Raw genomic sequence first — 27,385 nt, 5'->3', positions numbered from 1 at the left:
CAGAAAAATAAAAAGGGCTGGGAATGTAGGTCAGTGACAGACCACCCAAGTTCAAGCCCCAGCACCACCACCACAAAAAAAAAAAAAAAAAAAAAAGGGACATCCGAGTCTTCCCAAGTCACACTATCTAAAATTCTCCAACAACCTATCTCCCACTTCTAACCGCCTCCCCCTGCTTTCATCCTACACCTCATGCTGTCTTGCTGATCTTGAATTGCCACGCTCATCCCAGAGTGGCGTGACAGCACAGAGGCTGCTCAGGAGGTCTAGCAGTCATTAAACTGCATAACATCAAGCAGGCAGCAAAAAGGCCTAGAAAACCAAGAGATGGAAAGGCCACGTTGATAGGAACATCTGCCGACTCAGAATTAAAGACTGTGGGCCAGAATTGAAGGAGACAGTAAAATGGACCTGGAACCAATTTCAGAGTGAAGCTGTGTTCAGCCTTTTGGAGGTTAATAATGAATCAAGCGTTGAGTGAGTCCAGGCCAGACCCGATTACTGCTCTGCAATCCAGACCTGCCCATGTAAAGGCTCTGTTCTCATCCCACCAGTGTGGTCTCAGCTCTTCTGACCTCAGTCTCCAACTCCAAATTTGCCTTGTTCGTTCAGCACTTGAGGGGCTTTCAGTTACTATCATTTCAAATGGTCCCTACTTATAGAACAAGATCACAGCTCCAAGGGGCCGTTGTGTCTGAATAAACATCCTCTGTACTGTTCTTTCTGAGGCCATCTCCACTACTCAGCTGCTTGAGACCCAGCCTCACAGGCCTTGGCTCCATACTGCACAGCTCAACTATGATGGAGATGATGCTTGCAGGGGGAAGGAGGCCCGCCAGTGGAGCGAATGCTGCCTGCCTGCGAAGTCCCTGGAAAGCCCACTCCACAGCCTCAACTTCCACTTGGCTTCCTCAGAAGCGCTGACCAGCACCCTTTACCTTCACAGAGCAGAGGTTTTGTAGTTTGTACTAACCGTCCCTTGCCTGCCTCTTCCAAGGGTATGGTGTATAACAGCAAGGACTCCCCTGTCCGTTCACCACACTTTTGCCATTATCTTGAATGACACACCAAACAAGCAAATGTGGATTTTTTTCCCCCAAAGGAATGCTTTATTAAACAAATTGACCATCGTTCATTTTAACAAGATACATCAGTGACCATTCCATTCCTACAACCTGCCTTCTCACCACACCCATTGACAGCTTTTAGCCCTGGAAAAAGAACAATACTCTTTTCTGGCTCCTGCATCCTGTTGTGTGGTACAGTGCCCCTAGGGCATCTGATTCTACCAGACAGACCTGAGTACCCCCACTCCCCCGCCAGGGATGTACAGATGTGCACACAGCAGGCAACCTCTTGATGCCCTGCCAAGAGCCACTAAGGCACATGGCTGTCCCTCCAGACCACCCCTCCCGACATGCAGGGCCCCAGTGTGAGAGGCTACTAGGGTGTGGCAGTTTAAAAATGGGAAAGAAATCTTTGTAGCTCCTGAGAAAAGGTGAGAGAGTTTCAGGTGATCCCAAAATTCCATCCCCAACCTGAAATGCAGAGCTGGTTCTGCTTCCCACTCATCCTATGTGCAGTGAACAGGCAGGCAGGCAGGCAGGCAGGGCTGTCTGCCAGTGCTATGCTGGCAGGTCAGGCCCAGGCAAGGCAGCACTGTGCAGGGGCACACCTTATTCAAAGGGTGCTGAAGACAAGCTCTCTCTCCACCTGGCCTCCCCCCAGAGGCCCAGCAGTCCTTTGGGCCAGAGTAGGGAGCCCATGGGAACTGCCAGTTTTTGAGAGAAGCAAGTTTTTGCACACAAGGAGAGAGGGCATTAGTGAATAAAACACACTAACCAATACAGGCAGTGTGTGACATAGGCCAGATGTAAAATTCTACACAGTGCTCAGAACCATTAATGAACCTCTTTTTATATATAAAAAGATTATAAACAAAGCATAAGGTGATGTAAGGCTTGAATTTCAGCTTGAGTCCAAAGAAATAACATTCTCTTAATGATGAGGCTAAAGCCGCTTTAACAAATTTTAATTTTTGAAAAGTTCATTGCATTTAAAAAATAGTGAATCTGCTTCTGTCAAAGCTAGGACATTAGTGTAACAATCAGGCAGCTGCTGACAATGTTTCCTTTCTGGGGTCTCAGAAAATGGACAGTTCTCTCATTCAGCATTTCCAGATAAAATGTGGCCAGGCAGTGCCCTGGGTGGTTATTTCTTTCTGTGAGTCAGGGAGGAGAAAGGGAGAACAGAAAATGCCACTCGTTTTATACTCAGTATGTTTCTTCCCTCCATCCTAGTGAGCTCACAAAACTCCCAAAGGGAATGTGGGCTTTGGCTCAGCACCCTCTGGACCTTCCATGCTGTCCACCTCCTGTGGCCCTGGCAAGGACAGCACAGCAATCTGCTGATCTACTGACTTCAGTGTAAACATCTATGCACAAGACTGCTCTCTAATCATGCGAAGGCAGCAGCCATATCTGCGTGTGAACGGGCACCAATGTCCTCAAAATCAGCTGCTGGCTTGCCCTGGTTGGTAGCCCCGTTGCTCAGCTGTGGTCATGATGATGAGGGTGTGCTTGCTATAGGTGATGCTGCTGCAGGCTTAGAAAGGTGCAGGTCCCGGCAGCGGCTGGTCACCACCCCCTGTCGGGGAAGGGAAGCTGGCATTGCCATTCTCTCTGCCACCTACAACCTTGGACTACAGAAGAGAAAAGAAAAGAAAACCTGAGAGAGCACACACACAAGGTCAGTCTAAGCCCATGCACATGAACAATGCCCAGCAATGAAAAGGAATGAGTCGCTAGCAGGCAGCAGCCTGGGTGAATCCCCAGGGCCTTATGCAGAGTGAAGACCCAATCCTAAAAGGCTACCTGCTGTGTGGTGCCATTTATATGATATTCCTGAAATGACAAAATTAGAGACAGAGAACATATTAGGGGTTGGCAAAACAGGGGCAGGAGAAGGTGAGCAGGGCTATAAATGGCACAAGGCAATCCCATTGGGCATGGACACTGCACCACAGTTCTACGAGCTGTCACCAAGATGTTATCAGTGAAAGAAACCACATAAAACGCATAAAGAACTTGTCAGCATGACTTCCTATAATAACTGAATCTACAATAACAAATAATGTGACAGGTCACACCCCATCCAGAGAACTGGACAGTCCAGGGACAATTACCTTTATGGTTCCCACTCGATCTTCAAACGACTTGAAGGTGGCAGAGTTCCTTTAGAGAAAGGGAAGAGGTACTGATGTCAAAAGAAGCTGCGTGCTGCCCTCCTCAATGTGAAAGGCCTCAGGGCTGGGTTCTTGTCTAGAAGGAACCCTGACAGCATCCTGAGCTCTCACAGCAAAACTGACACTCCAAAAGGCAGGGCACCCTCTAGGAGTCCAGCCAGGATCATTCTAGGAGTTCCCCAGGTCAGAACAGAGGGCAACCATGCCCCACCATAGGGTCTGCCCCAGATATCACAGAGCCCCTGACTATGTCATTGGTGGGAGCCTGGTACATCCCTGCCCTGCTCTGAATGATACCCTTGGCTCTTCTGCACTGGGCTTATAGGAAGTCCAGGAGCCCTCCCTTATAACTCAGAGAAGACAAATGGGAGGAAAACCAACGACAGTTCCGTAACTACAGATGGGTGAGGAAGTAGAAAAGAAAGCAAGCCAGCCTGTACCACTGGCGCTCACACAACCAGATCCCCCAAAACAGTCTCCCTGATAAAGATGGGCTCTGCTGAGTTGCAGGGCCTGACTGAGCAGGTGAGGAACAGCAGATGGGGCTGCAGATGTCCCCATGCTGTGACTTGTGAGACCTCCAGAAAAAGCCCATTGCAGAGGGGCCAACTTCCATGTGTAGCCTCTCCACCCTCTCCCTGACTCCACAGGCAACAGGGCCAGGATGTGGGAAGTTCAGGACAGGGGCCCAGTTTGACAAATGGTCTCCTCTGGTGGCCTCAGGATAAGAGCTTCACTTCCACTAGTTCTTCCTCAGTAGCCTAGAGGGGTCTTCCCTAGCCCTTGACTGACAGGGGGATCCTAGATTTGGGGGATACAGGAAGTACAAGGTATAACTGTTGGGAGCTGCCCCAACCCCCACCCAGAGACACCGAGGCTCTGAAGCAACAGAAGGCACACATTACCTCATGACTGGCATACTTATCGAATGGCGGATGGAGTAGTTGCTGCTTGGAAGCATGGTGGAAGCAGAGAAGGAAGCAAGAGTTAGCACAGCGCACCAACCAGACTGGCAGGCACTTGCCAGCCTGGCTCACACAGAAACCAGCTTATCAGGGCAGGAGAGGTTGGACCCCATCCCCAGCAGAGTTGGACCAAGCTGCTAGCCCCTTCCACACAACACCCAGAAGGATAAACAATTCAAGGCTCCTCTCTCCCTGCTCCATGTGAGGTGCCCAAGTCCAGCCAGCAGTATGGCGCTGCCAAAGGACAGCATTAAAACAGGACCTAGCCAGGGACTTTTTGTTGTTATTGTTGTTGTTGTGCTAGGGAGTCAACCCCAGGGCCTCAGATGTGTTAGGTGAACACTGTACCACTGAGCTACATCCCCAGCCCCTAGGCTTGGAGCTTGTGGAAAACCTTTAGTCCACCTGGCCTTCAGATAGCTTCACAGCAGAGTAAATGATCTCTGACAAGAGAAAAGTATCCAAACCAAGTTAAGAAAAAATATTTAAGCCACAGATTGTTCTGGATTTGACTCCAGACTTTCCACCAGCCACAAAAGAGCATCACAGTGTAGAGTTTTGGTGTTGGCCAAAAGGCACACTTTGTCAACAAAGGGAGTAGTCCTAGGAAGGAGTATATAGGGCTCCAAGGTAACAAGTGAGACAAAACTCAATCTGAGGAACAGGACCTACATTTGATAGGACAGAGATAGAGCAAGAGAGCTGGTATCACCCTCCTACACAAAAGTGCTTCTTTTCGGGAATGAACTCAGGTGTAGATGCTGAGATGCAGTGCTTTGTAAGACTGGGTCAGCCTTCTCAGTGCTCAAGGAGCAGGCAGACAAGAACATCCAGAAGCATTCAGAGGGAACAGAGATGCCAGGGAGGTCAGGGGAAGAGTCCCTCGATGGGACATGCTGCTGGCCAGTACCCACACTGAAAGGATGCTTCCATCATACCCACTCTCCCAGCTCCACCCGGCACAGCCTCCCAGGGGCCCTCCAGAGTCCACCTGCCCTGACTCAAAGAAGCCTTCCAAGGTGCTCAGAGCCAGTCTTACCTAAAGGAATGTGAGAACGGATGAGCCCTGAAAGGCGGCAGTAGGAGAAAAGAAGGCAGCATTAGATAAAGGAGGCAGAGTCACTGGAGACCCTCTGCAGCAGCCCCAGAGGCCAGGCTGGATACAGTGTGTAGAGGGGCACTCCACGACCACTCCTCCAGTGCTCATGCCAGCAGGACACATGGTCCCAAGAGGCTCTTGAGAGCACCACCAGCAACCATATGACCCCATGCCTCTGCCTCCGGGGCATGGTTACATGTACAAGAGGCTCTTGTGTCCATACCTGTTTGGAAGTTAAAGAGGGACAAAAACATGCCTGGAACACAAGTGCCCCACAAGCAGCACAAAGGTAAGAAATGTACCAAGAGCCTGCCAGGTTAAGCCAACACCCCACATCCACACAGTGGCCTGTGTTCTTCAAAACTGAAACGAAACAAGGAACACCTGTGGGCCAAGAACTTTTGCTCCAGGCTTTGTCACTACAGAGGCCAACTAGGAAACGTGTCCAAGGGCAGCTAGCTGCTGGCATGGGGCAATGCAGCCAGCTTCTCCTCTGTGGTATATCTAGACCCTCCCACTCTGAACTGCTGAAAGCCAAAAAAAGTACATTCCCAACACGAGGAACCCATAGAAGAACAGGTTCACCACCCACAGTGGACACAGAATCTGCTCCTCTTGCCCAAGTTTCCCCAACCAGTAATGAGCCGGGCATAAACCATTCTCTGACCCAAATCCAATTCCCCTTCCTCCCCCTCATCACCTCAGGCCTATGGCACACCAGAGGTCTCTTAGGCCAGGGCTGCTCCAGGATGGGCCATCATGGACATGGGCACTTGACTCAAAGGACTTGGAACCAAGGCTCAGGAAGGGCCTACAAGGGCCATGCACCCTAACCTTGTGCTCTCAGCCTCCTGGATCCAAGGATCATCCTCAGAAAGCTCTGAGCTCTCAGTCTCAGTCTCTAAACAAGAAGACTGATGGCCCCTGTCACTTAGTGAGACGATGGTGATGAGAGGTCTGAATTCACACCACTACAAACTCCAAAAGAAGTACCCCCAAGGGAAGACTCAATAGCAAACAGAATACCCATTAGGCACCTTGAATACAAATAATCAATACAGAGAATAAGGTCCCTGCTTGTCTTAGTTGGCCCCAACAGGCTACAGTAGTGAGCTAGGCACTCAGAGCTGTTCCTGCATCACTACAAGGACCCTACTCATTGCCCACTACCAGAAGGTTACAAACCATGGGGTCAATGGCAGACTTCAATTCTCAGAAAGAGCACAAGAAAACATCGGACAGGAGGAACAGAGAAATGAGAGGTATCTTTTGATTCCGCAGAAAGGCAGGCCATATGAAGAAGACAGGGCTGACTGGCTTGAAGCCACTGCCAAAAGCACCCAGGGCTCAACTCTCCCATCAAGTTTCCATCCAGGACACACTGAACAAAGGAAGGGAGGATGAGAATGAGCCAGCAGCCCAGAGAGAGTAAGAATGCTTCTTGCAGACATGAGGCTTAGCACAGTAGACGCTTAGCTCCTTACAAAGGTTCTGTGGCAAAATGGGCATTTTAGGAAGGTACAGGCAGCAGCTCTCCACTGTGGCATTGGGACATCTCTGCCTTACCTCCATGGAGCAAGGCCAAGCCACCAGCACTATGTGACCATTAACTGTCACCAACTTACCACCATGCAGCTCAGGTGCCTAAGGAGGCATCCTAGGGAATAGCAGTATGTTCTCATGAAGCCCAACAGGGGAGTCCAGCAGACCTTCCCTCACTGTCAGCTCAGAGCTCCTCCTGGGTCTAGATCAGCTGTGGTGAGCAGAGCTGCATGCAGGGACCCCAGCCACTACATGGGACCATGGTTAAAGTCTCAGTGTGGAAGTGCATGCTCAAGGGGAGACACACTAAGCAGCACTCGTGCAGCTTCTACTGAGTTAGACTTTTTTTTTTTGGTACTGGGGATTGAACCTAGGGGTGCTTTGCTACTGAGCTACATCCTTTTTTGATACATGGTTTAGTACAATTTGAATTAATCATTTTGAAATGAAATTAGTCGATCGTTAACAAGTCATTCTCACCACATCGTTGAAGTTGGCACCTAATTTGCGATCCTCCTGCCTCAGCCTCACAAGTGGCTGGGATCAGAGGTGTGAGCCACCACACTTTGCCAAGGTTAGAAACTTCTAAAAATTAAAAGTTGAGATGGGGCTGGGGATGTGGCTCAAGCGGTAGCGCGCTCGCCTGGAATGCATGCGGCCCGGGTTCGATCCTCAGCACCACATACAAAGATGTTGTGCCCGCGGATAACTAAAAAATAAATATTAAAATTCTCTTAAAAAAAAAAAAAAAAAAAAAAAAGTTGAGGCAGTAGATTACCTCAAACAAACAAAAGATGAACACAGCTTCTGGGAAGAAGCCATGCCTTTTGCTTGGCAATGTGATTCCTCAGGTATGCAGATATCTTCCTCATTCCCAATTCAGAGTCAGGGAAGAATATTTATGCAGAAGAGGCCCCGCTAGGAATTCCCAGGCTGGGAGGCAGGCAGGAAATGAGCCAGCCCAAGCAGAGACACAGGCCAGAGCAGTGAGGCCAGGCATTCAGAGCCACACCTACATCACCAGCCCAGGGACCCTGCTCACTGCTCATGTCTGAGTCCCAAAAGGGAAGAGGTAAGGGGCCAACAGCATACACAGAATGCTCAGCCACTAGATTCTTTTTTTTTTGTACTGAGGATTGAACTCAGGGGCACTCAACCATTGAGCCACATCCCCAGCCCTATTTTATTTAGAAACAGGATCTCACTGAGTTGTTAGTGCCTCGCCATTGCTGGGCTGGCTTTGGACTCATGATCCTCCTGCCTCAGCCTCACTGCGCCACTAGATTCTTGAGTGTGAGAATGGGCATCCAGAAGCCACCTTTGTCAGGGCTGGGGTGAGCTCAGAGACAAGGCCTGCTTGGCATGCTCAACACCCTGGGTTCCATCCCCAGCACTACAAAAAATAAAAGAATGAAAGAGGAGGACCAGAAATCTTTGACAGAATGAGGGCTGTTGGGGCTACAGGGAGGCAGGCCCTGAAATTCAGAAGTGAGGGGACTGGTCCTAAGCACAGCTAACCGGGCAAGGCAGGTGGCCCCCAGTGATAGGCCCAAGATGCTATGAGCACGAGACCCATAGCTCTCACACCCCACAAAGTAGGCTTGCACAGGCACACCCAGGAGGCAGCACATCAAGTTGCAGGACCTTGTCCTCAACAGCATGCCATGTATCAGAGGAGCCCAGGACAGGGAACTCGAAGCAAATGTACATAGTCTGGCTCACCCCCTCATTTCCTAGACTCTTTCCAGCTTGCTGAAGTACCTCTGATGGCCCCAAGGTTCCTACTGGCTCTGAGAGACAACACTCAGATGTGGGATCTTCTGATCCCTGACTGCATTTTCTGCACCCTGGCCCAGGCAGACACCTGAGCAAATACCAGACTGAAAGTCAGTACCAGAAACAGCTTGTGGTCTGCCCAGACTGAAATCCCATCCTGAACCTGGCCCTAGGCCCTATCACTGCCTCTCAACACAGCTCCAGAGAGAAAACCCTCCCCATCAGTCCTAAGTGTCAGAAGCTGGAGTGGACTAATGTCTATCCCTCTCTTAAAGAATAAAGAAATGGTCAAAGGCAGACAATAGGAGGCACAGGAACACCCCAAAGGTTCACATGCAGAACAGCCCAGGCTGGCATGGCCACTCCCAGGCTCTGGTCTAAGCCCTGGCTTCCCACAGGGCCTCTTCCTACTCCTCACCACTGCCTTGACCAGACCTTGAGGATCTCACCTCATGTCTCCAAGCTTCCTACTGATGGCAGAGCCCATGGTAGACAGGGCAGCAGATGTCTTCTGTCCTGCCTGTGAGAGGGTTTCCTGGGTCTTCTTGTAGCTAGGAAAAAGACACACCAGTTAGACCAAACAGCAAGGACAGTCACAACCCATCACCAAGGAAATCCTCCCTGTAGCCCCGGAGAATAGCAACAGGAAAATACCCGAGGGAAAGGTGGGGAGGAGTGTGGCAGTGGCAAGCAGTGCTGAGGTGCTGTGGAGGGCAGCACCCAGCTTCCTCCCTCACTGAAGTCTCACTTCCAACACTCAGAGCTGCAACCCCCACCTTGTGGGAAGACTTCACCTTACAATCCAACTTCCCCTACAATGCACCTGATACTTAGCCCACTCTGCTGTCTTCTCATGGCACTTCTGACTGCTTGAAAATGACACCTGCCTGCTGCAGAGAAAACAGGTTCCAGAAGCCCTGGATCTGGCTATACACCTGGGTGAGCAGTGCTAGAACAAAAACCAAGAAAGTCCCTAGCTCTCTGCCCAAACAGGCAAATGCAGGCCCAAGGCTTCCCCTTCCTCATGAGACAGTCTTCTGAGGGGAGAAAATGAAACCTCACTGCACCCATTGAAGGTATGGGGGGTGGGGCATCACCCACAGTGCAGACTGGCACCTGTGGGGTGACCTCCAGACAAAGGAGTCCAAAGCAAAGACCTCCTCTCCAATCCCCTTTAGCCCCTTCCAGCATCCACCCACAGGAGGGCACATCCCATTGAGACCTGCTGGCATCGGCATCAGCAGGAAGGGTACAGGGTGGGCAGTCAGGATGCAGAGGCTGCAGGGATGGCAGGGACATAGGCCCACTGTGAAAGCCAACACCTGAGGCTGCTGGCTGTGGTCCAGCAGCAACCACAAGAGACATGCAGCTTGTAACATGACAGAATCTGCCGCCAGACTCAACCAGAGCCTTAGGGACCACAGCTCAGTGTGGCAGCTAGGAAAAGAGGCTGAGTAAAGGGTAGGGTGGGGCTCTCAAGGCTGATAGTATCACTGGGCCTATGTGAGGAGCTTCCTCTGGGAAACACGGCTAAGCCTGAGGGAGCAATGACTGAGACCAGCCTTGCAGGAAGGCACAAGCTTCTGTCTCTATCAGTATCATCAGGCTGCAGGAGGCACTAGCAATGACCTTCTGAGCTTTTCCTCCCCCATCCTTCCCACTCCCAGTAGACTGCTATGAAGGCATCAATTGTCCTCCTTTGCCCTCCCAATAACTGTCACCCAGCAGGCCAGGAGACCACAACCCAGGGCAGGGGCAGGTCTGGCAGCATGCTATGCATGCAGCCCCAAGGACCAGCACTACGGCCTCCTGGACTGAGCTGGTACCCCCTGCTAGAACACACTCAAGGCCTAGCCACCTGAACCCTCTCCTGCCAAAGCAAGGGAAGCAAGACTCTTATAAGCCACAGAGTGAAGCTGAAACTAGGGTGTTCTCATCAAACACTAAGAACAAGGTAACCAAGGACTGGCAACATACAAATTCAGAAAACATTCCCCTCACTTTTCCCTGAAAAAACCAAACACACAAATCCATGTCAACATTCTGTGGTCTATGGAGTGAAGAGTCTAAAGTAGAGGATTTAAAGAAAAACCCTGGAGCTATGGGTGTGACTCAGTGGCACAGCACTTGCCTAGCAGGCTTGAAGCTCTGGGTTTGATTCCCAGCACCAGAAAACAAAAAATCCTCACAGAATCTCTATTTGTGGTCAAAGGGTGAAGCTGCAGAAACTGAGGATGGACAGAAAATGAGCACCTGCATCCAGGGCTGCAAAGGGCACAGAGGGTCCAGAGGCATGGCAGCGAACTGGTGAGCAACACCTCATGAGGAGCCACTGGTTCCGCAGTGCCACGAGCCAAGCTCACACCAAGACGGGCTCTCTAGCCTCAGCACTTCTGGGTGTGAGACAGGGGACACAAGAAGTCCCCTGTAGAAGTAGGAGCCTCAGGGCCAGGATGCAGCTGCTTGCACAGGTCTTTGCAGGACACCAATATCATTAGCCCCCACCCCATCCGCAGGCTCCAACACTGCAACTCTGATCTCTATACTCCTGCTGAGGAGGGCAGGGACTCCACCTCTTTCATAGGTTCTAGTGCCTTGGGCCCATCAGTGGCCTCCGACACTCCCTAGAAGTTGGCTACCATCACCACCTAACAAGATGGAGGCTGAGATCAGGAGGTTGAAGAGCAGAGCTAGAAAGCTTGTTCAGGAGCTGTGCTGCTCCAATCAGCTCCTCTCTGTGAGTTATTTAAACCTTTAGAGAGTAGAGCCCAGGGTGTGTCCACTGGCCAATATGGAGATCTGGTGGATGTCCTTTTCCCTTCCTTTCTCCTGAGTTTCCCTTTTGAGGCTGCCCCAGTCCCACTCAGGCCAACTAGAGGAAACCACCTCTCTGACCACAGCAACTTGTCCAATGAGACTCATACCTGGACTACCTTGTTGTTGGTCACCAAGGATGAGTCTGGGGCTTCTCTGGCAGGAGAGTCCTCCCAGCTCCCCCTTTGGCCAATACTTTTTAGCATTCTGTCTGCTTTCGGTCACCTGTAGCCCAAAGAACTTAAAGTGGACCAAATAGTAACCAAGAGTGTGGTCTGCTCTTAGCATCAGGTTTTCAGCAAGATCCACCTACAAAAGGAACCTAACAAAGTGACGGTTTCATAACCAATGAATTGTGCTGCTGGCAGCAGCATAAGCTATGTGAGCATGGCACAGCTTCCTGAGGGCTAAACCCAGAGGTACAGACACACCACATGCTCAGCCACATTCCCACTCTACTCCTCCAGGGTGCTGCTGGCTGAAAAGAACCTAATATATACATGTGAGTCAGGAAAGCCATCAAGCTCATTCCTATCACCTTCTCCTGCAAAGCTCCGGGAAGCTGAATGCTGTCAACAACCCATCTCTTGCAGCATGATCAGGATAGATGCCCACCAGGCAGACACAGGACACCAATATCATCAGCCCCCACCCCGAGATGCTCTATCCTAGACTGTCAGTACAGAAAGACCCCTGGTTCCAGGTTCCAGAAGCATCACTATGACAACTCCCCCACCAAGGGAATAGGTTCTCCCAGGGTAAGCTCTTGGAAAGGGGTATTTCACCTGAGTCATGGATTTGTCTCAGAGGGTCAAAAGTCTATATGTACTAAAGCTTTCTTAATTTCTGTAGTTCTGAGGACAGAACCCAGGGCCTCACACATGTTAAGTAAGTGCTCTTTTTTTCACCAGCTCCTTTTTTCATAAAGTTGCCCAGGCTGACCTGGAACTTGCAATCCTCTTGACTCAACCTCCTGAGTAGGTGGGATTACTGGTGTGAGCCACCATGCCTGGCTTTCTTTGAGAAACTATGTGAGATAATTTCCCAGTAGCTCTTTATCAGGTGGCTGGACACACACAATAGGACAAGTTTCTCAAGACTACTTTTGGGTTGAGTCTGCCTTGTGAACCTGTCTGCATACTCTGACCCACAGATGACAGATTGTCTCCTCCCCAGGGACATTCTCAAAGTCACTGACTAGTGCAGCACTAACAACAGCCCACAGATGCTCCTGGACACCTTGGGCAAATATCTGGCTGTTGAACCAAAGCACACAAACAGCCAGAGCTTCCTAGAGCCTGGCTCTCATGTGACATCAGACAGCAAAGGTCCACAGGCACAGCAAGCCAAACTGGTCCCTAAGAACCTTTGAGACCTCAGTAGCAACATTTCCTCCCAGTCCAAATGTGGAAGGACCTTGTGCCTGCATTTTACAGCAATCATGAGAGCACATCTTCCCAAACAAGTGACGGAAAAGTCCCACATAAAAAGACGTCTGAGCCAGGCATGGTGGCACAAGCCTGTAATTGCAGCAACTTGGGAGGTGGAGGCAGAAGGACTGCAAGTTCAAAGCCAACCTCAACAATTTAGCAAGATCTTATTTCAAAATTTAAAAAATATACATAGCAAAAAAGGCTGGGGATGTGGGCTGGGGATATACCTCAGTTGGTAGAGTGCTCACCTCACATGCCCAAAGCCCTGGGTTCGATCCCCAGCACCCCACCACCACATACATACACACACACACACACACACACACACACACACACACACGGCTGGGAATGGCTCAATGGTTAAGTGCCCCATTGGTTCAATTCCAACTACAAAAAAAAAAAAAAATCCACAAAAGAGATGTCTAAAGGCTGGGGTTGTGGCTCAGTGGTAGAGTACTTGCCTAGCATGCATAAGGCACTGGGTTCAATCCCTTGCACCATATTTTTTTTTTTAAGTGAGAGAGGAGAGAGAGAGAGAGAGAGAGAGAGAATTTTTTAATATTTATTTTTTAGTTATCGGCGGACACAACATCTTTGTTTGTACGTGGTGCTGAGAATCGAACCCGGGCCGCACGCATGCCAGGCGAGCGCGCTACCACTTGAGCCACATCCCCAGCCCCCCTTGCACCATATTTAAAAAAAAAAAAAAAAAAAGCCTAAATAAGCAAAATAAAGGTATTATGTCCATCTACAACTAAAAATATTGAGAGAGCAAGAGAGAGAGCAAAAGAGAGCTAGAGAGAGAGGGAGAGAGAGAGGTATCTGAATATCCCCTACCCAATTCAAAGACATTACAATCAGACTGGAGCACAGATAATTCATGCTAAATATTAGCATGTCATTTAACAATCAAAACAGCAGAAGTAACTGAACTATAGCTCTGATAAGACACACAAAGCTATTCATGTGTAATTCACCTTCCACTGACATGCTGTGTGACTGACAGAGCAGCACCTCTCAGATCACAGGACTTCTTTGTGATCCCACAAGCACAGCTTAACCTCCCACCCACCCAAGAGCCCCTTAGTACAAATGAAGCTCTAAGACCCCAACAGCTGGAGTTTAGTCTGTGGGGGAAAGAGGACAACAAACTAGAATCCACCACCAGCAAAAGCACAGCAGATGGTCCTTGCTAAAAGCCAAGAGCACCTGCCCAGCTCAGGCCCCACATCTAAGGCTTAGAAGCTTTAATGTGATCTGGTGGCTGAGTGAATTTCTTTCAGCTGCTATGCCCTTCCAAAGGGAGCTCAAAGGATAGTTTTATTTGTACTTGAGAGGAGACAATAGCCAGCATATGCTAAAATGCAGTTGGTGCCAAATGTGCACAACTTCCCCACCCCAGGGAGTCAGAAGGAGGGGAATATAGGAAAGGGCTTGATGGCACAGGCACTCACAGATCAGACTGGGTCACTTTCTCATTCCACTCTCCAAGTTTCTCAGAAGTTCTCACATAGCTAAAAACAGAAAGTCTGTGGTGATTATTTGGGATGATTTAACCTCGGGCTTTGAACTGCTGATGAAACTTCTTCTGAAGACAGAAGGACTAGCTGGCAGGAGCACCTGCCCTCCAACCTGCCCCAGAACAAGCCAAGGCCAGCTAAGGCATTGGCAGAGCGGAGCTGACTACTCATTTTCTACCACACCAAGATGGGCTTGATCTTTTGTTGAAAGAAGGCTTCCAGAGGCAGTACTGCTCTGGGGAGCTGGGAGAGCATAGCTCTGAGCCCCAGAATGCTCTGACAGCCACCCTTTGGGACTCAAAACCTATAATATCCCAAGGCAGGAGTGTTGGGCTTCCACAACCGAGGTTTTGGAAATAAAACTTGTCCTGTCCTGTGAGACACAGCTTTCAGAAACATTTCATCTCCAAAGACATGCTGTGTTGAGGAGCCACGGGGCCAGGGCCATGACAGAAGACAGCAGAGGACACATGTTCATATCAGCAGACCTAGAAAACTCACTCTTGTTGAGGACCTAATAGGTGCTCTCTCTAATATGGACTCTGAAACACCTTCCTCTTGCCAACTTCTGCTTGGGCAACTAGCGTGTACATCTACCTTTTGGAACATGTATACTCTAAGTAAATACAGGTATGATCCCTGACTCAAAGCCTGTCTAGCTGTTCCCAAGCAGACTTGCTCAATCCCTGTGGCTGAAAGTATCTGGTCTCCAAGTACTCATACTCTCCACCTACAAGGCAGAGCCACTCTCTCCAACCCAGCAGGGCATGCCCCGCAGGCATGGTACCTACGCGTTAGAGACCTGCACATCGTGCCAGCTCCTGGACAGGTTCTGCTTCAGCCCCCCCAAGGTAGAGAGGCCCAACCTCCTCTTCAGCTCTCCACAGTGCCTCTCCTTGGCTGCCAGGACCTGGCGTAGAGTGACAATTTCTTCTTCCACCTGCAAAGCACATAGTTGACATGATGGGCCATTATCACTTCAGGAAGTGACCAACACCCTCATCCATGCTGCAATAACGTTTCTCAGAATTATGTAACAATTTTCTGCTTACAAAAATACAACCCATTTTTAGGACTAGCATCTACAGCAGCATTTTTTTAATCTGACCAAGTTCCCCATTTCTGGTGAGGCTGTCATCAAAGCAGTGAGAGGTATCTCAGGGTGATTAGGTGAGGCCTGTCAGAGCTCTTCCCAGGAAATGGGCATATGCATGAGAGAGAAGCAGCTTCTCCCACTGAGCTCTGGGTCTCAGCTTGGACACAGCAACATCTATGGGGGAATCCCCTATGCACTGAGAAGGAAGCAGAGCGGAAAGATTGAAGGGCAGAGACCCAGGTGACAGAAAAACATTCCTATGACAAGACGAGTATTTCCGAGGCCAGCTCCAGACCCTGGCAAAAGCCAGTTACACAAGCCAGGCACCATGATACACTCCTGTAATCCCAGACCCTGTCTCTAAAGTGCCCTGGGTTCAATCATGGTACCAAAAAAAAAAAAAAAAAAAAAGCCAGTAACACAAGCCAAAAAGTAAATTCTCTTTTGTGCTTAAGGCAGTTTTGAGTCGAGTAACACAAAGATTCCTGATAATAAGGACTTGAATTTTCTCATGTCTTAAATTCAAAAATGAAAGAATTCTGAAGTGAGCATCCTTTGAAGCCAGTTTCTATGTTAAGTACTTGTTATAAAAAACTCCCTTTCAGCCAGGTATGGTGGGGCACTCCTGTCGCCCCTGCTGCTTGGGAGGCTAAAGCAGGCAGATCACTTGACCCAAGAGTTCAGGACCAGCCTGGGCAACACAGTAAGAACCTATCCAAAAAAAAAAAAAAAAAAATCCCTTTCCTAAAAAGCGGGGGCAGGGCTGGGATTGTAGCTCAGTGGTAGAGCGCTTGACTAGCATGCATAAAGCATTGGATTCAATCCTCAGTATCACACAAGCATCACATAAAAATAAACAAGTAAAATAAAGGTACTTTGTTCATCTACAACTAAAAACAAATTTTGTAACAGGGCTAGGGTTGTAGCTCAGTAGTAGAGCACTTGCCTACCATGTGTGAGGTACTGGATTTGATCCTCAGCACATTAAATAAATAAACGAAATAAAGGTATTATGTCCATTTACAACTAAAAAAAAAAAAAAAAAGCCAGCTTAGGGCCCACTTACTACTAGGTTTATTTTTTAGAAAACAATTCAAGCCAGGCATAGTTGCACATGCCTATAATCCCACTGGTTTGGGAGGCTGAGGCAGGAGGACTGCAAGTTCAAAGCCAGCCTCAACAATTTAACAAGACCCTAAGCAACTCAGCAAGACCCTGTCTCAAAATAAAAAATAAAAAGGGCTGGGGATGTGGCTCAGTGGTTAAGCACCCCTGGGTTCAATTCCAAGTTTAAAAAAAAAAAATTCAAATGCAATGACTGAAACAGGGTGCAAGAGCATGTAGTCTAATTGTCTTGGGGAGCATGCAAATTAAAACTTTTTTTTTTGAAAGGCTTTATTCTTTTGTTGTTGTTGTTGTTGCAGATGGACACAATACCTTTATTCTTTTTATGTGGTGCTGAGGATCGAACCCAGTGCGCACACATGCTAGGCAAGCTCTCTACCACTGCTCTATGACCCCAGTCCTTGAAACTTTTAAATGACACAAAACCTCTTCATCTTGCAATTCAACTCTGAAAAACACGCTGTGGCTTCAGTTTCTAAACTGACACACTCTGAAATAAAAGCAAAATCTCTTTAAAGCCCATGCTATTTTTCCCTCATTCTCCTTTCAATCCAAAGATAGCTCCATGATGTCCTCCTGGTCTCAAAGTTGGTCCAAAGACCAAGGTCCAACGGCTCAACTCGTTCTGCTTAGACTCAAGCCTGGTCCAAGAACACTCAGGACAGAGCTGCCCTCTGAAGACAGAGAGAGGCCTACACAAAGAGCAGAAGCCGACTAGGAGGGCTCTGAAGCATGATGGAAGCCCACGGCAAAGCGTGGAGCCTGCAGAGCCCCAATTCAGTCCAGATGGGCACCAAGGTTAGATATTTAACATTAAACTTGGCATCATGGATTGAAATCAAACTCTTGGGAGTTGTCTTAAAAAATATATCTCAGGGGCTGGGGTTGTGGCTCAGTGGTAAAGCACTCACCTAGCATGTGTGAGGCCCTGGGTTCAATCCTCAGCACCACATACAAATAGAGGAATTGTGTGAAACTACAACTAAAAATAAATAAACGTTTAAAAATACACATATATACATATATATATATATATAAGTCAGACAGCAGACCTTTGTTAGGAGAATTCAGGTTGATATCTGCCACGACAAAAATGGGGTCAGAAAGTGTCAAGTAACTGGGAAGTAAACTGGGTGGAGGTCTCCACCAGGAAGGAAGCAGGAGACCTTTGTTCTTAATTCCTATTTTATTCTTAAGGGACTCTTACCTTCAAAACAATAAAGTACCATCAAAACAAAATTAAGGCATATGTATTCCTAGGGTCTTAAAAACAACTGTCAAAGCCAGGTACAGTGACCACGCATATAATTCCACTACTCGGGAGGCAAAAGAAGGATGGCAAGTTCAATGCCAGCCTCAGCAACTTAGTGAGACCTTTTCTCAAAATAAAAAAGGGCTAGAGATGTGATGTCGTTAAACACCCTTAGGTTTAATTCCTCGTACAAAAAAGAAAAGTTCCAGACCAGCGTAGGCAAATTATGAGAGCTTGTCTCAAAATAAAAAATAAGAGGGGCTGTGGCACAGTGGTAAATCCCCAGTAACTCCCCTATAAAAAAGAAAAAAAAAAAAAGGGAAAAAACGCGGTCAAGTGTTAACTCCAAGGGAGAAAATCCCAGCAGACAGCATGCTCAGAGAGGTCAAACCTGAGTAGATGCTCCCCTAAAAACCTAAGTGCCAGGCCCTTAGGGTCTATTTCTACCGCCAGTGGTTCTGAGTCTACTTCAGAGTTGGGCACATAAGGAGATAAACATGTAATAGGTGGGAACACAGTAGGTGGGTAATCCCCCAGGGCAATTCCTTCAGACTATAGGCAGTGCTCTGGCTCCTAATTAATCCAAGATGGCCTGGACTCATGAACACCCCAGGACAGATTGCCAAATCACAGTACCTTGGCAAGCTCGGCCCTCAGCTCCTCCTCCTCAGCCTCCGTCAAACCCTCAACAGCAGGAGTCCGGGCAGTCACACCTGGGTCGACAGGGACATCGGTCATGAAGTCAGACAGCAGACCTTTGTTAGGAGAATTCAGGTTGATATCTGCCACGACAAAAATGGGGTCAGAAAGTGTCAAGTAACTGGGAAGTAAACAGGGTGGAGTTCTCCACCAGAAAGGAAGCAGGAGTGATGGGACAGGTGACAGGTAGAGGGAAAGAGACTAGCAATGCCTCCTCTGTGAAAGACCTGTAAAGACAGCCTGGGCATCAGATGGAAGGCAGGTACTTCTCAAGCCACCTGAGAGGCAAACCTAATACCCCCAGTGCTGCTGGAGCACGCGAAATACTGGGCAAGGCAGCCAAACCCTGGTTTCCCTGTAAGAATATTATCTTCCAAGGCAGAAAACCCTGGCTATAAAGAAAGTGGCTGAATCTAACAGACTTCACATTTTAGAGCAAAGGAGTTTAACATGGCCATAAACACACAAGCAACACCTGGCACTCAAATGGTCTGCCAGGGACATGCTAAAATTACAAGGAACACGTGCTAGTTATCCAGCTACTGCAAGAAACCAGCAAAACAAAAAACACCTTTGATGTCATTCTTGAACCCCATCCCACAGCCAGACATTAACACATGCAGAGGTGGGAAGGGGGCGTACTGCCTCCCCATGCCTTGCCACACTGGATCATGTTCTAATTCCTGCAGTCACTATTTTTCCTTCACATTAAGTGTATCTTCTTGTCTGCACTAAAGGCCCAGAAGACTCAACATAAGGAAAAACATTACTTCAGTTCTCTCCAACTACAAATATATGACTTATTGTTTAGTACCTTTTTATACAATCAACACTGAAAATATCTTCCCTCTTAACCAGCATTTTCTATGAACAAAAGGCTTACAATAGTATGTTGTATTCCAATTAAAATAAAGGCATAAAGATTGGAAAGAAGGAAAAGTATCTTTAATCAAAGTAAAGTTTGTCAACTATACAAATTCTAAAGAGTCTACTAAAAATAAACTGAATGCACTAAAACCAATGATGCTATATTTAAAGTAGTTAGCTGCTGGACAACATGGAGCATGCCTGTAATCCCAGCAGCTCAGGAGGCCAAGGCAAGAGGACTGCGAATTCAAAGCCAGCCTCAACAACTTAGTGACACCCCGTTACAAAATAAAATATAAACAGGGCTGGGGGTGGAGGATGCAGGGGTTGTGGCTCAGTGGAAGAGTACTTGCCTACAAGTGTGAGGCACTGGGTTAGATTCAGCACCACATTAAAATAAATAAATAAAATAAAGGTATTGTGTCCATGTACAACTAAAAATAATTTTCAGAAGTAGTCATTAAAAGAAAAATAAAATTCAAAATATAGGGCTGGGAATGTGGCTTAGTGGTTGAGTGTCCCTGAGTTCAATCCCCAGTACCAAAAAGTAAAAGTCACTGGCTGCATCTTGTTTTCTTCACATGTCCCACACTGCTGAAGCTGCACATTTTTCTGGCACTCAACAAGTGCTTATGAAATAAAAGAACTATTTCTTCTATCAATTATTCTAATTTTTAACTGAAATCAACCTACATTATTTTATTTCATCATTCACTGTATTGAGACTCAAGTTCAGTAAGAACCTTAAAATCACTACAAGTTTTCTCCCATATTTTAAGAAATGAAGCATTTGACAGTTTCCCCTATAAAGCTAAAACTTGGTCCTATAGAAATCACCCCCAGATAGAAACCAAGATACTGAACTCATCACTAATTTACAGAAGGGATTAAAATCAGGAAAATATCTTACCAATGGTACTAACAGAAAATAAGTGTGGAGGTGCTTCCATAGACAAAAATTAGTGAGCTAAAGCCTTCAACCACAGAGGGTAGGTGAGTCTCAACTCTCAATAACTATACTCATCTACAAAATGAGGGTAACGCAAGGACCAATCTCAAAAGGTCACTCTGTAATAATAAATAAATAAATAAATCACTTGAGAAACAGGTTTATGGTGGCTGTCTGGCACATCATAAATGCTCAAGTGTTTTCTGTATTCCCATGATCAGAATCTAATAAAAGCTGTGATACTCACCTCAACTAAAGATGCAAGTAAAACATTAAAAAGTCATCTTAATTTATCAGAGCTGGAAATTCTACACTCAACTATTTTGTATATAGCCACTAAAAGCAGGAAAAGTTCCAAAATGTATCAGAACTCAGGAATTCCAATGATTAATTAATATGCTGATACAAGCCAAACAGTAAAAAAAAAAAAAAAAAAAAAAAGCTTCCTGAACTTGTCAAAGTAGTTATATCTACGCAGTATTCAGCATCCCATTTCTAGAGCCCCAAAGTGGAAGACATATTTGTACCATCTTCTCTAGATTTTAATTTCCTGGGCCAGGGCACACAACTGTAATTCTAGTGACTCTCGAGGCTAGGGCAGGAGGATCTTAGGTTGAAAACCAGCCTGGACAATTAGCGAGTCCCTAAGCAACTTAGTGACACCCTGTCTCAAAAAATACAAAGGAGGGGCTGGGGTTGTGGCTCAGCGGTACACCGCCGGCTTCGCACGTGCGAGACCCTGGGTTCGATCCTCAGCACCACATAAAAAATAAATAAAATAAAGGTGTTGTGTCCAACTACAACTAAAAAATAAATATTTTTTTAAAAAATACAAAGGACTGGGGAATGTGGCTCAGTGGTAATCCGTCCCTGGGTTCAATCCCCAGTACCAACACACACACACACACACACACACACAAAAGATCTTAATTTCCTGGGCCCAATCCACACCCCTCAGTAGCCACCTCATACTGTCTGGGCGTCTGTTCTGGAAACAGGCCGGGTGTGCGGGGTGTGCCCCTGACTCACTCCAGACTCTTCCCAAGAGGCAACCCCATGAGAGCCAGGAGCAGCGTTGCCACCCAAGGGGCGCGGCGCTCAACGCTGGTTCACCTCCACTGGCCGCCAGGAGCCGCCCACGACACTCGGCCCGGGTCCAGGGCTACATGGGTATCCCCGACGCCCTGCGCAGGGATGGAGGCGGGTACAGCCAACAAGGGCAGGGGGTGAATGATGCTGCGGAAGCCGCCCGGAGTGAGGGAAACCCAATTGAGAGGCTGGGGACGCCAGTCCCAGCGAGGTCCGGAGAGCCGCTGGGGAGAAGCCGAAGATGCACACTGCGACCGTCGCGAGCGTGGAAGTCAGGGGCCCGCGGGTACTGCGGCGCCGCGGGGCTGTAGGGCAGAGGTTGAGGGGGCGGAGGAGGCGGAGGGGCCCGAGCCGCCGAGAAGCGGGCCCCGAAAGGGGCGGGATGCGGGGCGGCCCGGGCCCGAGTACCTTGGCCGGCGGAGTCCATGTTCATGCGCCAGCCGGGCCGCAGCTGGCGTCCGGGCTTGGGTCACCAGCGCTACTGGTACCTAGGCGCGGCACCGGGAGTCGCCCACCAAGCGCTCGAGAGCCAGCGGAACGATCCGCCCGCCGCGGCAGCACGTAATCATCGACGCGCCGACCCACTTCCGCTTATGCGCGTACTGCGCCTTCGTCCCGGCCTTACAGGCGGCGTCCAATGAGAGCAGTCTTTGGTCCCGTCTCCCTTTACCCCGTGTGGTTCTGATAGGCCAAAGCTGCAGGCAAAGCCGGAAGTGGAGGCTGGAGGCGTCCCTCCCAGGTTGATTCCACCAGCGAGACGCACAGGTAGAACGGCTGTCAGAACAGGAGCCCGGGAGAGGTGGGAAGCCGGAGGACCGTCTAACTTGGCGTACGACGCGAGGCGCTGAACCCGCGGAACCTTCGGGGCGTGTGTGCAGCTGCCCCCAGGGGCCTTGGCCGCGCACTTGGGCGGGTCTGACCCATGAGATCCTACCAAGGCCCAACCCTTGACTGGGGGGAGTCGGCCTCTCCACCCAACCCCCGCAAGTCTTTTTTGTCCTAGTTTTCTTTTTTCAGATTGTCCTCTTTGTGAGCACAATTGTTTAGGGTTGCGCAGAAAAAGACCATAATTCGTACTGTGCCCTGTAGGCGCCGCTGCCCGCCCCCTGGTTCAATTCCTAGACCCCTGCCTGATGTAGCGCGTCTCCGCCAGCAGAGTTCACACAGACGTGGACACTGCGGGGACCTCCTCGCTCGCGCCTGCGGGCTAACCCTGTGTGTGCACCCCACAGTTTTCTCACTTCTCACAACAACCTGTGAACCAGTACTAGCACCCTCGCGGCTTTACAAATGAAGAGACCAAAGCCAAGGTAACTTGCCCAAGGTCATTCAGCTAGCTGAGGGGCTACCAGGATTCCAGAGATTTTGAAATAAGATCTTGCCTGACTTCAAAGGAGAGAGGCTTGCCCATCAGGCACCAACTGCTAAAACAAGTCCCACCATGTTCTTTCTTTGGCCCTTGCTCACTCTTGGAAGTAAATGGTATTCACACCCTGTCAGATCTATGATTGCCCTGACTGACTGTACTCCCCACTTCCAGCCAGGCCACTACAGGTACTGGTACACACACACACACACACACACACACACACACCAGACCTGGAAGCCTACTTTCACCTAGCTGTTTCTACTTTCACCTGGCTCCCCTCCTCCCACAGGTGTTGTTCTAGTACTCATAACATCCAGGGTACTTACCATATGATAATATCTTGTTGAGGGGTGCCCAATAATACATCATCCCACTTGCCACCTTATTCAATCCAACCTGGCCAGCCTCTGTCCACAAGAGGCTGGGGATGACAGGGACAGCCAACACTCCCTGCTTGAGGAAGCCACTACATTAGACGTAGTAGTGAGCAGAAGCCTTCTCACATTCTGTGTTGCATCCCTGAGCCATGAACAAAGTCCAAGCCTGGCCCAAGAGTAGGCCCAGCAATGAGTAGTCGGTGCAGCTATCTCTAGGCCCTGTGCCATCCTGTGCCAAATTACTCCAAGTCTGCAGTCTCCATGAGCTGTCTCCCACAGAATGTGGAGGTGGGAAAGCAGCCCTGCAAAGCATCTAAAAATGTCTACCTGCTGAGACATTGTGGCCCTGCAATGCCAATGTCCTTTCACAGCTAGGGACAACTTGTACACTTAATCACTGAGTGGACATCCTCTTCTCAGGAACCATCCCCAAAACCAAGGCCAGGTTAAGGGTGCCTCCCTGTGGCCCCAGAGCCTGTTCCTGACAGTCTTTTGCAATGACAGGCACCCATTACACAGCATTGCCATAAATCGGGGCAGATTCACCGTTGCATTCCTTTTGGGAACTGAGACATGTGTCCAAAATTGTTTTGGAAGAGAGAGGAAAGAGGGAGGTATAGAAAAACAGAGGGAAGGTCTGAACACCCCAGGGAATGTTAAGCATGATCCACACATACTACCCAACCTCCCCAGACTCCAGGTCAGGACTCCCTGCAGGACCACCTTTTCTCTGGTTGGGAGTGTAGAAGGGGAACGGTCCTAAGGCCTGAAAGGTGTACAGGTACCCAAATGCATCAGCCTTGGGGGCCATGGGTTACAGTTCCCAGGGCAACTGGAAGTCCTCGGGATCCAGTGGGCTGCAGTGAGTCGCTTCCACATTCTTGAGGTGCTTGCGTGCCAGAAATAGTGCCAGCTGCCGGCGACGCCGTGGGCTGAGACCTTGGCCCACAAGCCAGGGGAAAGTAGGCCCATGTGGCCCCCAGTCCTGGTCCTCCAGCTCCTCCTGGCAGCAATCACGGTAAGAGCGCAGCGTTGCCAGACACCACTCATCATCTACACGGTAGCGAGCATAGAAAGCCGCCTCCTGTGCCAGGCTGCTGGCTCGCAGCCAGCGGGTCACAACAGCCCGGCCCTCACGTGCCATCACAGCTGGGTATCGGTGCTGCAGCAGGCGCAAAAGCAGCTCATTACCACGGTTGCCCTCCACGTCGCTGGGTGGCAGGGTGGGCAGGTGGCTTGAGGTGCTGACCACATCATCCTGCGTTCGCCGGAGCAGCAGCACTGGGCCAGGGTAGCAGCACAGCTGGTCTGCAACATTGAGGTTGAAGTGCTCCCGCACTGTTCGTACCACCAGTCCCTTCCAGCTGTGGGGCATGACTTTCAGGGCAAGTGGCACAAGATCATCAAAGGTGGCATCCAACACCAGTGCACCCAGCTCTGGGTAAGTCATGGTGGCCCAGGTAGCTGTGAAGCCACCGATAGACCAGCCATAGACCACCACATGTTTGGGCTGGAAGTGCAAGCGGTGCAGTGCGTATTTCACCACCACATCCATGGCGTTGGCATCATGCTGCGGGAAGGGTGCGCCTGTGCTGCCGCCAAAGCCAGGGTGGTTCCACCCCAACACAGAGTAGCCGGCCTCGAGTGGCGCTGACAGGCAGCCCATCTCATAAAAGCCCGCGTTGCCTTCGCAGCAGATGACCAGACGAAGGCCATGGCCCTGGCTACCAGGTTGCTGGCGGCGATCCATGAACATGGTGTCTATCTCATTGCCATCACAGGCAACCAGCTTGGCGCGCCGGCCATGGTAGCGCTCCACTAGGCGCTCTTGGCCCTGCTGTAGTAGCGGCAGCAGTGCGCGTGTCATCAGGAACATGGAGCCTGGATACACGAGCCAGCGGCCTAGTGAGTGAGCCAGCGCGTAACTGGCGAGCTGCCCTGGCAGCTCCCGGATCTGCTGTAGGAGGCACTGTGTCTGGCTTCGAGCCCCATGCGGAGGGCGCCCCTGCACATCCCCGCCCAGTGCCGCGTCACGCAGTAGCCAAACACCCGCTGCTGCTGCAGCACACGTGAGTGCGCGGTGACCACTGCCTGCGCCGTGCACGTCATCCCAGCGAAAGTCCACTGGCCAGTTGCGGAAGTTGTAGGTATAGTTCGCAGTCAGATAGATCTTGAACACGTGTACCAGCGCCTTCACGAAGCAGATGACACACATTGGTGCCAAGGCTCTGTGCTATCCGAGGCCCAGTCACTGGGCTAAGTATCAGAGGGGGGCCCAGGCCCGGCCCAGCGGGCGGCTGCGGGGGCAAGCGCCTCGCGTGGCAGCCTTGGACATACCTCCTCTGGATAGACCCTAATGGCCTTTGTGACCTAGACCTTCCAGGACCATGGGGAGGCTGCATCCACCCGGCACAGACCAGCTTTGTGAGTCACTGTTGCTGAGGGAAGAGGTGATACTAGAGTGACGGGCACACAAAGGTTCCGATGTGTGAACCTCAAGTTTTGCCCCGCCCTGAAGCTGACACCTCGAGATCTCGCAGCCACGCCCTCGGCAGGTCCTGCCCCAGCACCTCCCTCTTTCTTAACTAAAGATGACCACAAATGGACACCTCCAAGGTTGTTGGGGATAACCCGCCCCCTGGGATCCCCTGGTGTATACCTCCCCTCAAGGACCAGGTCAAACAGGGCTGCTGCTGGAGCAAGGAGGCAGAATTTACTCCTGGCCTGCAGCTCTTGCCTCTGTTCCCGTTCCTTGTCTGGAAAGAGGGTGTGGGCAGGCTGGAAACTCCCCTCCCCCACCTCTTCTGGATCCTCTTTTTACTGGCATCAGTAGCAGCAAAGACCTTCCCCAGGTGGGTCCTGCCAGGCTGGGTTCCTCTTTTCCAGTCCCTGGTTGAGCCGCCCCTTCCCTTCAAACCACTCCACAAGCTGTACCTTCCTCTTTTCTTGAGGGCTCTGGTGGTTCTCAGAACTTTTTCTCATACACTGGAGAGGGCCAACCCACTTGAGGGTCAAGGGGCAGATGTAGAGGCCACCAGTTGGGCACCATTCAGGAGACTCTTTTAATAATTTCCAAGATCAGAAACAAAAATGCAGAACCAGGAAAACCCAAACAGACTTCAGAGCCTGAGAGTCAGGCTAGCCTGAGACACCAGGCTTTGGGGAAGAGAGATTCAGGGCCTCAAGAGCCCCCTCTGACTCCCCTGCTCTAGGTTGGGTTGGAAAAACCACCTGGTCTAAATAGCCCCCTCTGGCTTTGGGATCAACTAAGGGATGCTGCTGTCTGTAGGAGCTGCAGATGGGACAAGGATTAGTTGATCCCCACACACACACACTTGGGGTTTCCAATAAGTACAGAATATATAGTTAAAGTTGAATTTCAGATAACCAGCAAATACTTTATGAGTATGTTCCAAGTATTGCAATCCCTGACCTCACAGTGGACATAGAAGTATACCCATTAAACTATTGTTTTCACTTTCGGTACATGAGATTTCAAGACTTCACTATAAAATAGCTTTGTAGTCAGTCAAAGTGGTGTGTGCCTGGAATCCCAGTTACTCAGGAGACGTAGGTAGGAGGACAAAAGTTCAAGGCCAGTCAGCAGCTTAGCAAGACCTTGTCTCAAAATAAAAAGGACTGGGGATGTAGCTCAGTGGTAGAGCACACTGGGTTCAAACCCCAGTACTGCAAAATAAAATAAAATAGATTTCCTGTTAGATGGTTTGTCCAGCTGTTGTTTAATATAAGTGTTCTGAGCACATCTATGATAGGCTAGACTAAGCTATGACCTGCAGGTTAGGTGTATTATATACTTTTTTTTTTCTTTTTCAGTACTAGGAATTGAACTACCACTGAGCCACATCCCCAGCCTTTTTATTTTATTTTGAGGCAGCTTCTCCAGTTGTTGGAATTATAGATGTGTGTCATCACACCTGGCTTTAAATGAACTTTTTGCTTACAATATTTGCAACTTATGATAGGTTAGACAGGATATAACCCCATAATAAGTCAAAGAGATCTGTATTTAAAACTTGTTTGTTTGAAATTCAAGTAAAACCAGGCCTCATGGCACATGCCTATGATCCCAGTAGCTGGGTATAAGGATGGTGTTAGGCCTTAGCCTAAGCAACTCCATTATAAAAGCTTCACTTTGAAACCTGCAGTCT

At 49.4% G+C, this 27,385-nt stretch overlaps 2 protein-coding genes across 9 annotated transcripts; both read right to left on the bottom strand.

The window, feature by feature from the left end:
• Positions 1-1,082: 1,082 nt before the first annotated feature.
• On the bottom strand, positions 1,083-22,037 carry Tpd52l2 (TPD52 like 2). Of its 8 annotated transcripts, none has more exons than XM_076852142.2 (8): positions 21,879-22,037; positions 18,503-18,648; positions 15,185-15,333; positions 14,328-14,387; positions 9,076-9,177; positions 4,150-4,191; positions 3,185-3,233; positions 1,083-2,701 (listed from the first exon to the last, which is right to left on the bottom strand). In XM_076852142.2, the coding sequence occupies exons 1-8, from the start codon at positions 21,901-21,903 to the stop codon at positions 2,606-2,608; spliced, it is 669 nt and encodes a 222-aa protein (XP_076708257.1). In that variant the 5' UTR covers positions 21,904-22,037; the 3' UTR covers positions 1,083-2,605. The 8 variants fall into 8 exon arrangements, with proteins under 8 accessions (XP_076708257.1, XP_076708260.1, XP_076708258.1 ...); XM_076852145.2 differs by having other exon boundaries at positions 18,503-18,579; XM_076852143.2 differs by lacking the exon at positions 4,150-4,191.
• A 1,993-nt stretch (positions 22,038-24,030) lies between these two features.
• On the bottom strand, positions 24,031-25,431 carry Abhd16b (abhydrolase domain containing 16B). Its single transcript, XM_076852141.1, has one exon. It carries the CDS (start codon positions 25,429-25,431, stop codon positions 24,031-24,033), a length of 1,401 nt encoding a protein of 466 aa, XP_076708256.1.
• Between the last annotated feature and the right edge of the window lie 1,954 nt (positions 25,432-27,385).

Source organism: Callospermophilus lateralis, chromosome 3, assembly GCF_048772815.1.
Source record: "Callospermophilus lateralis isolate mCalLat2 chromosome 3, mCalLat2.hap1, whole genome shotgun sequence".
In the NCBI taxonomy this organism is placed as follows: domain Eukaryota; kingdom Metazoa; phylum Chordata; class Mammalia; order Rodentia; family Sciuridae; genus Callospermophilus; species Callospermophilus lateralis.
The sequence above is the reverse complement of the archived record's forward strand: the minus strand, read 5'-3'. Positions and strand labels throughout refer to the sequence as shown.

What these genes read in the sequence shown, in the direction of transcription:
- Tpd52l2 (XM_076852142.2), bottom strand. Translation starts at nt 21,903, where the DNA reads ATGAACATGGACTCCGCCGGCCAAG. An exon ending in CATGGACTCCGCCGGCCAAG is followed by an intron (nt 18,649 to 21,878) that starts GTACTCGGGCCC and finishes TTGTCGTGGCAG; the next exon opens with ATATCAACCTGAATTCTCCT. An exon ending in GATGTGCAGGTCTCTAACGC is followed by an intron (nt 14,388 to 15,184) that starts GTAGGTACCATG and finishes TTCTGTTTTTAG; the next exon opens with CTATGTGAGAACTTCTGAGA.
- Abhd16b (XM_076852141.1), bottom strand. Translation starts at nt 25,431, where the DNA reads ATGTGTGTCATCTGCTTCGTGAAGGCGCTGGTACACGTGTTCAAGATC.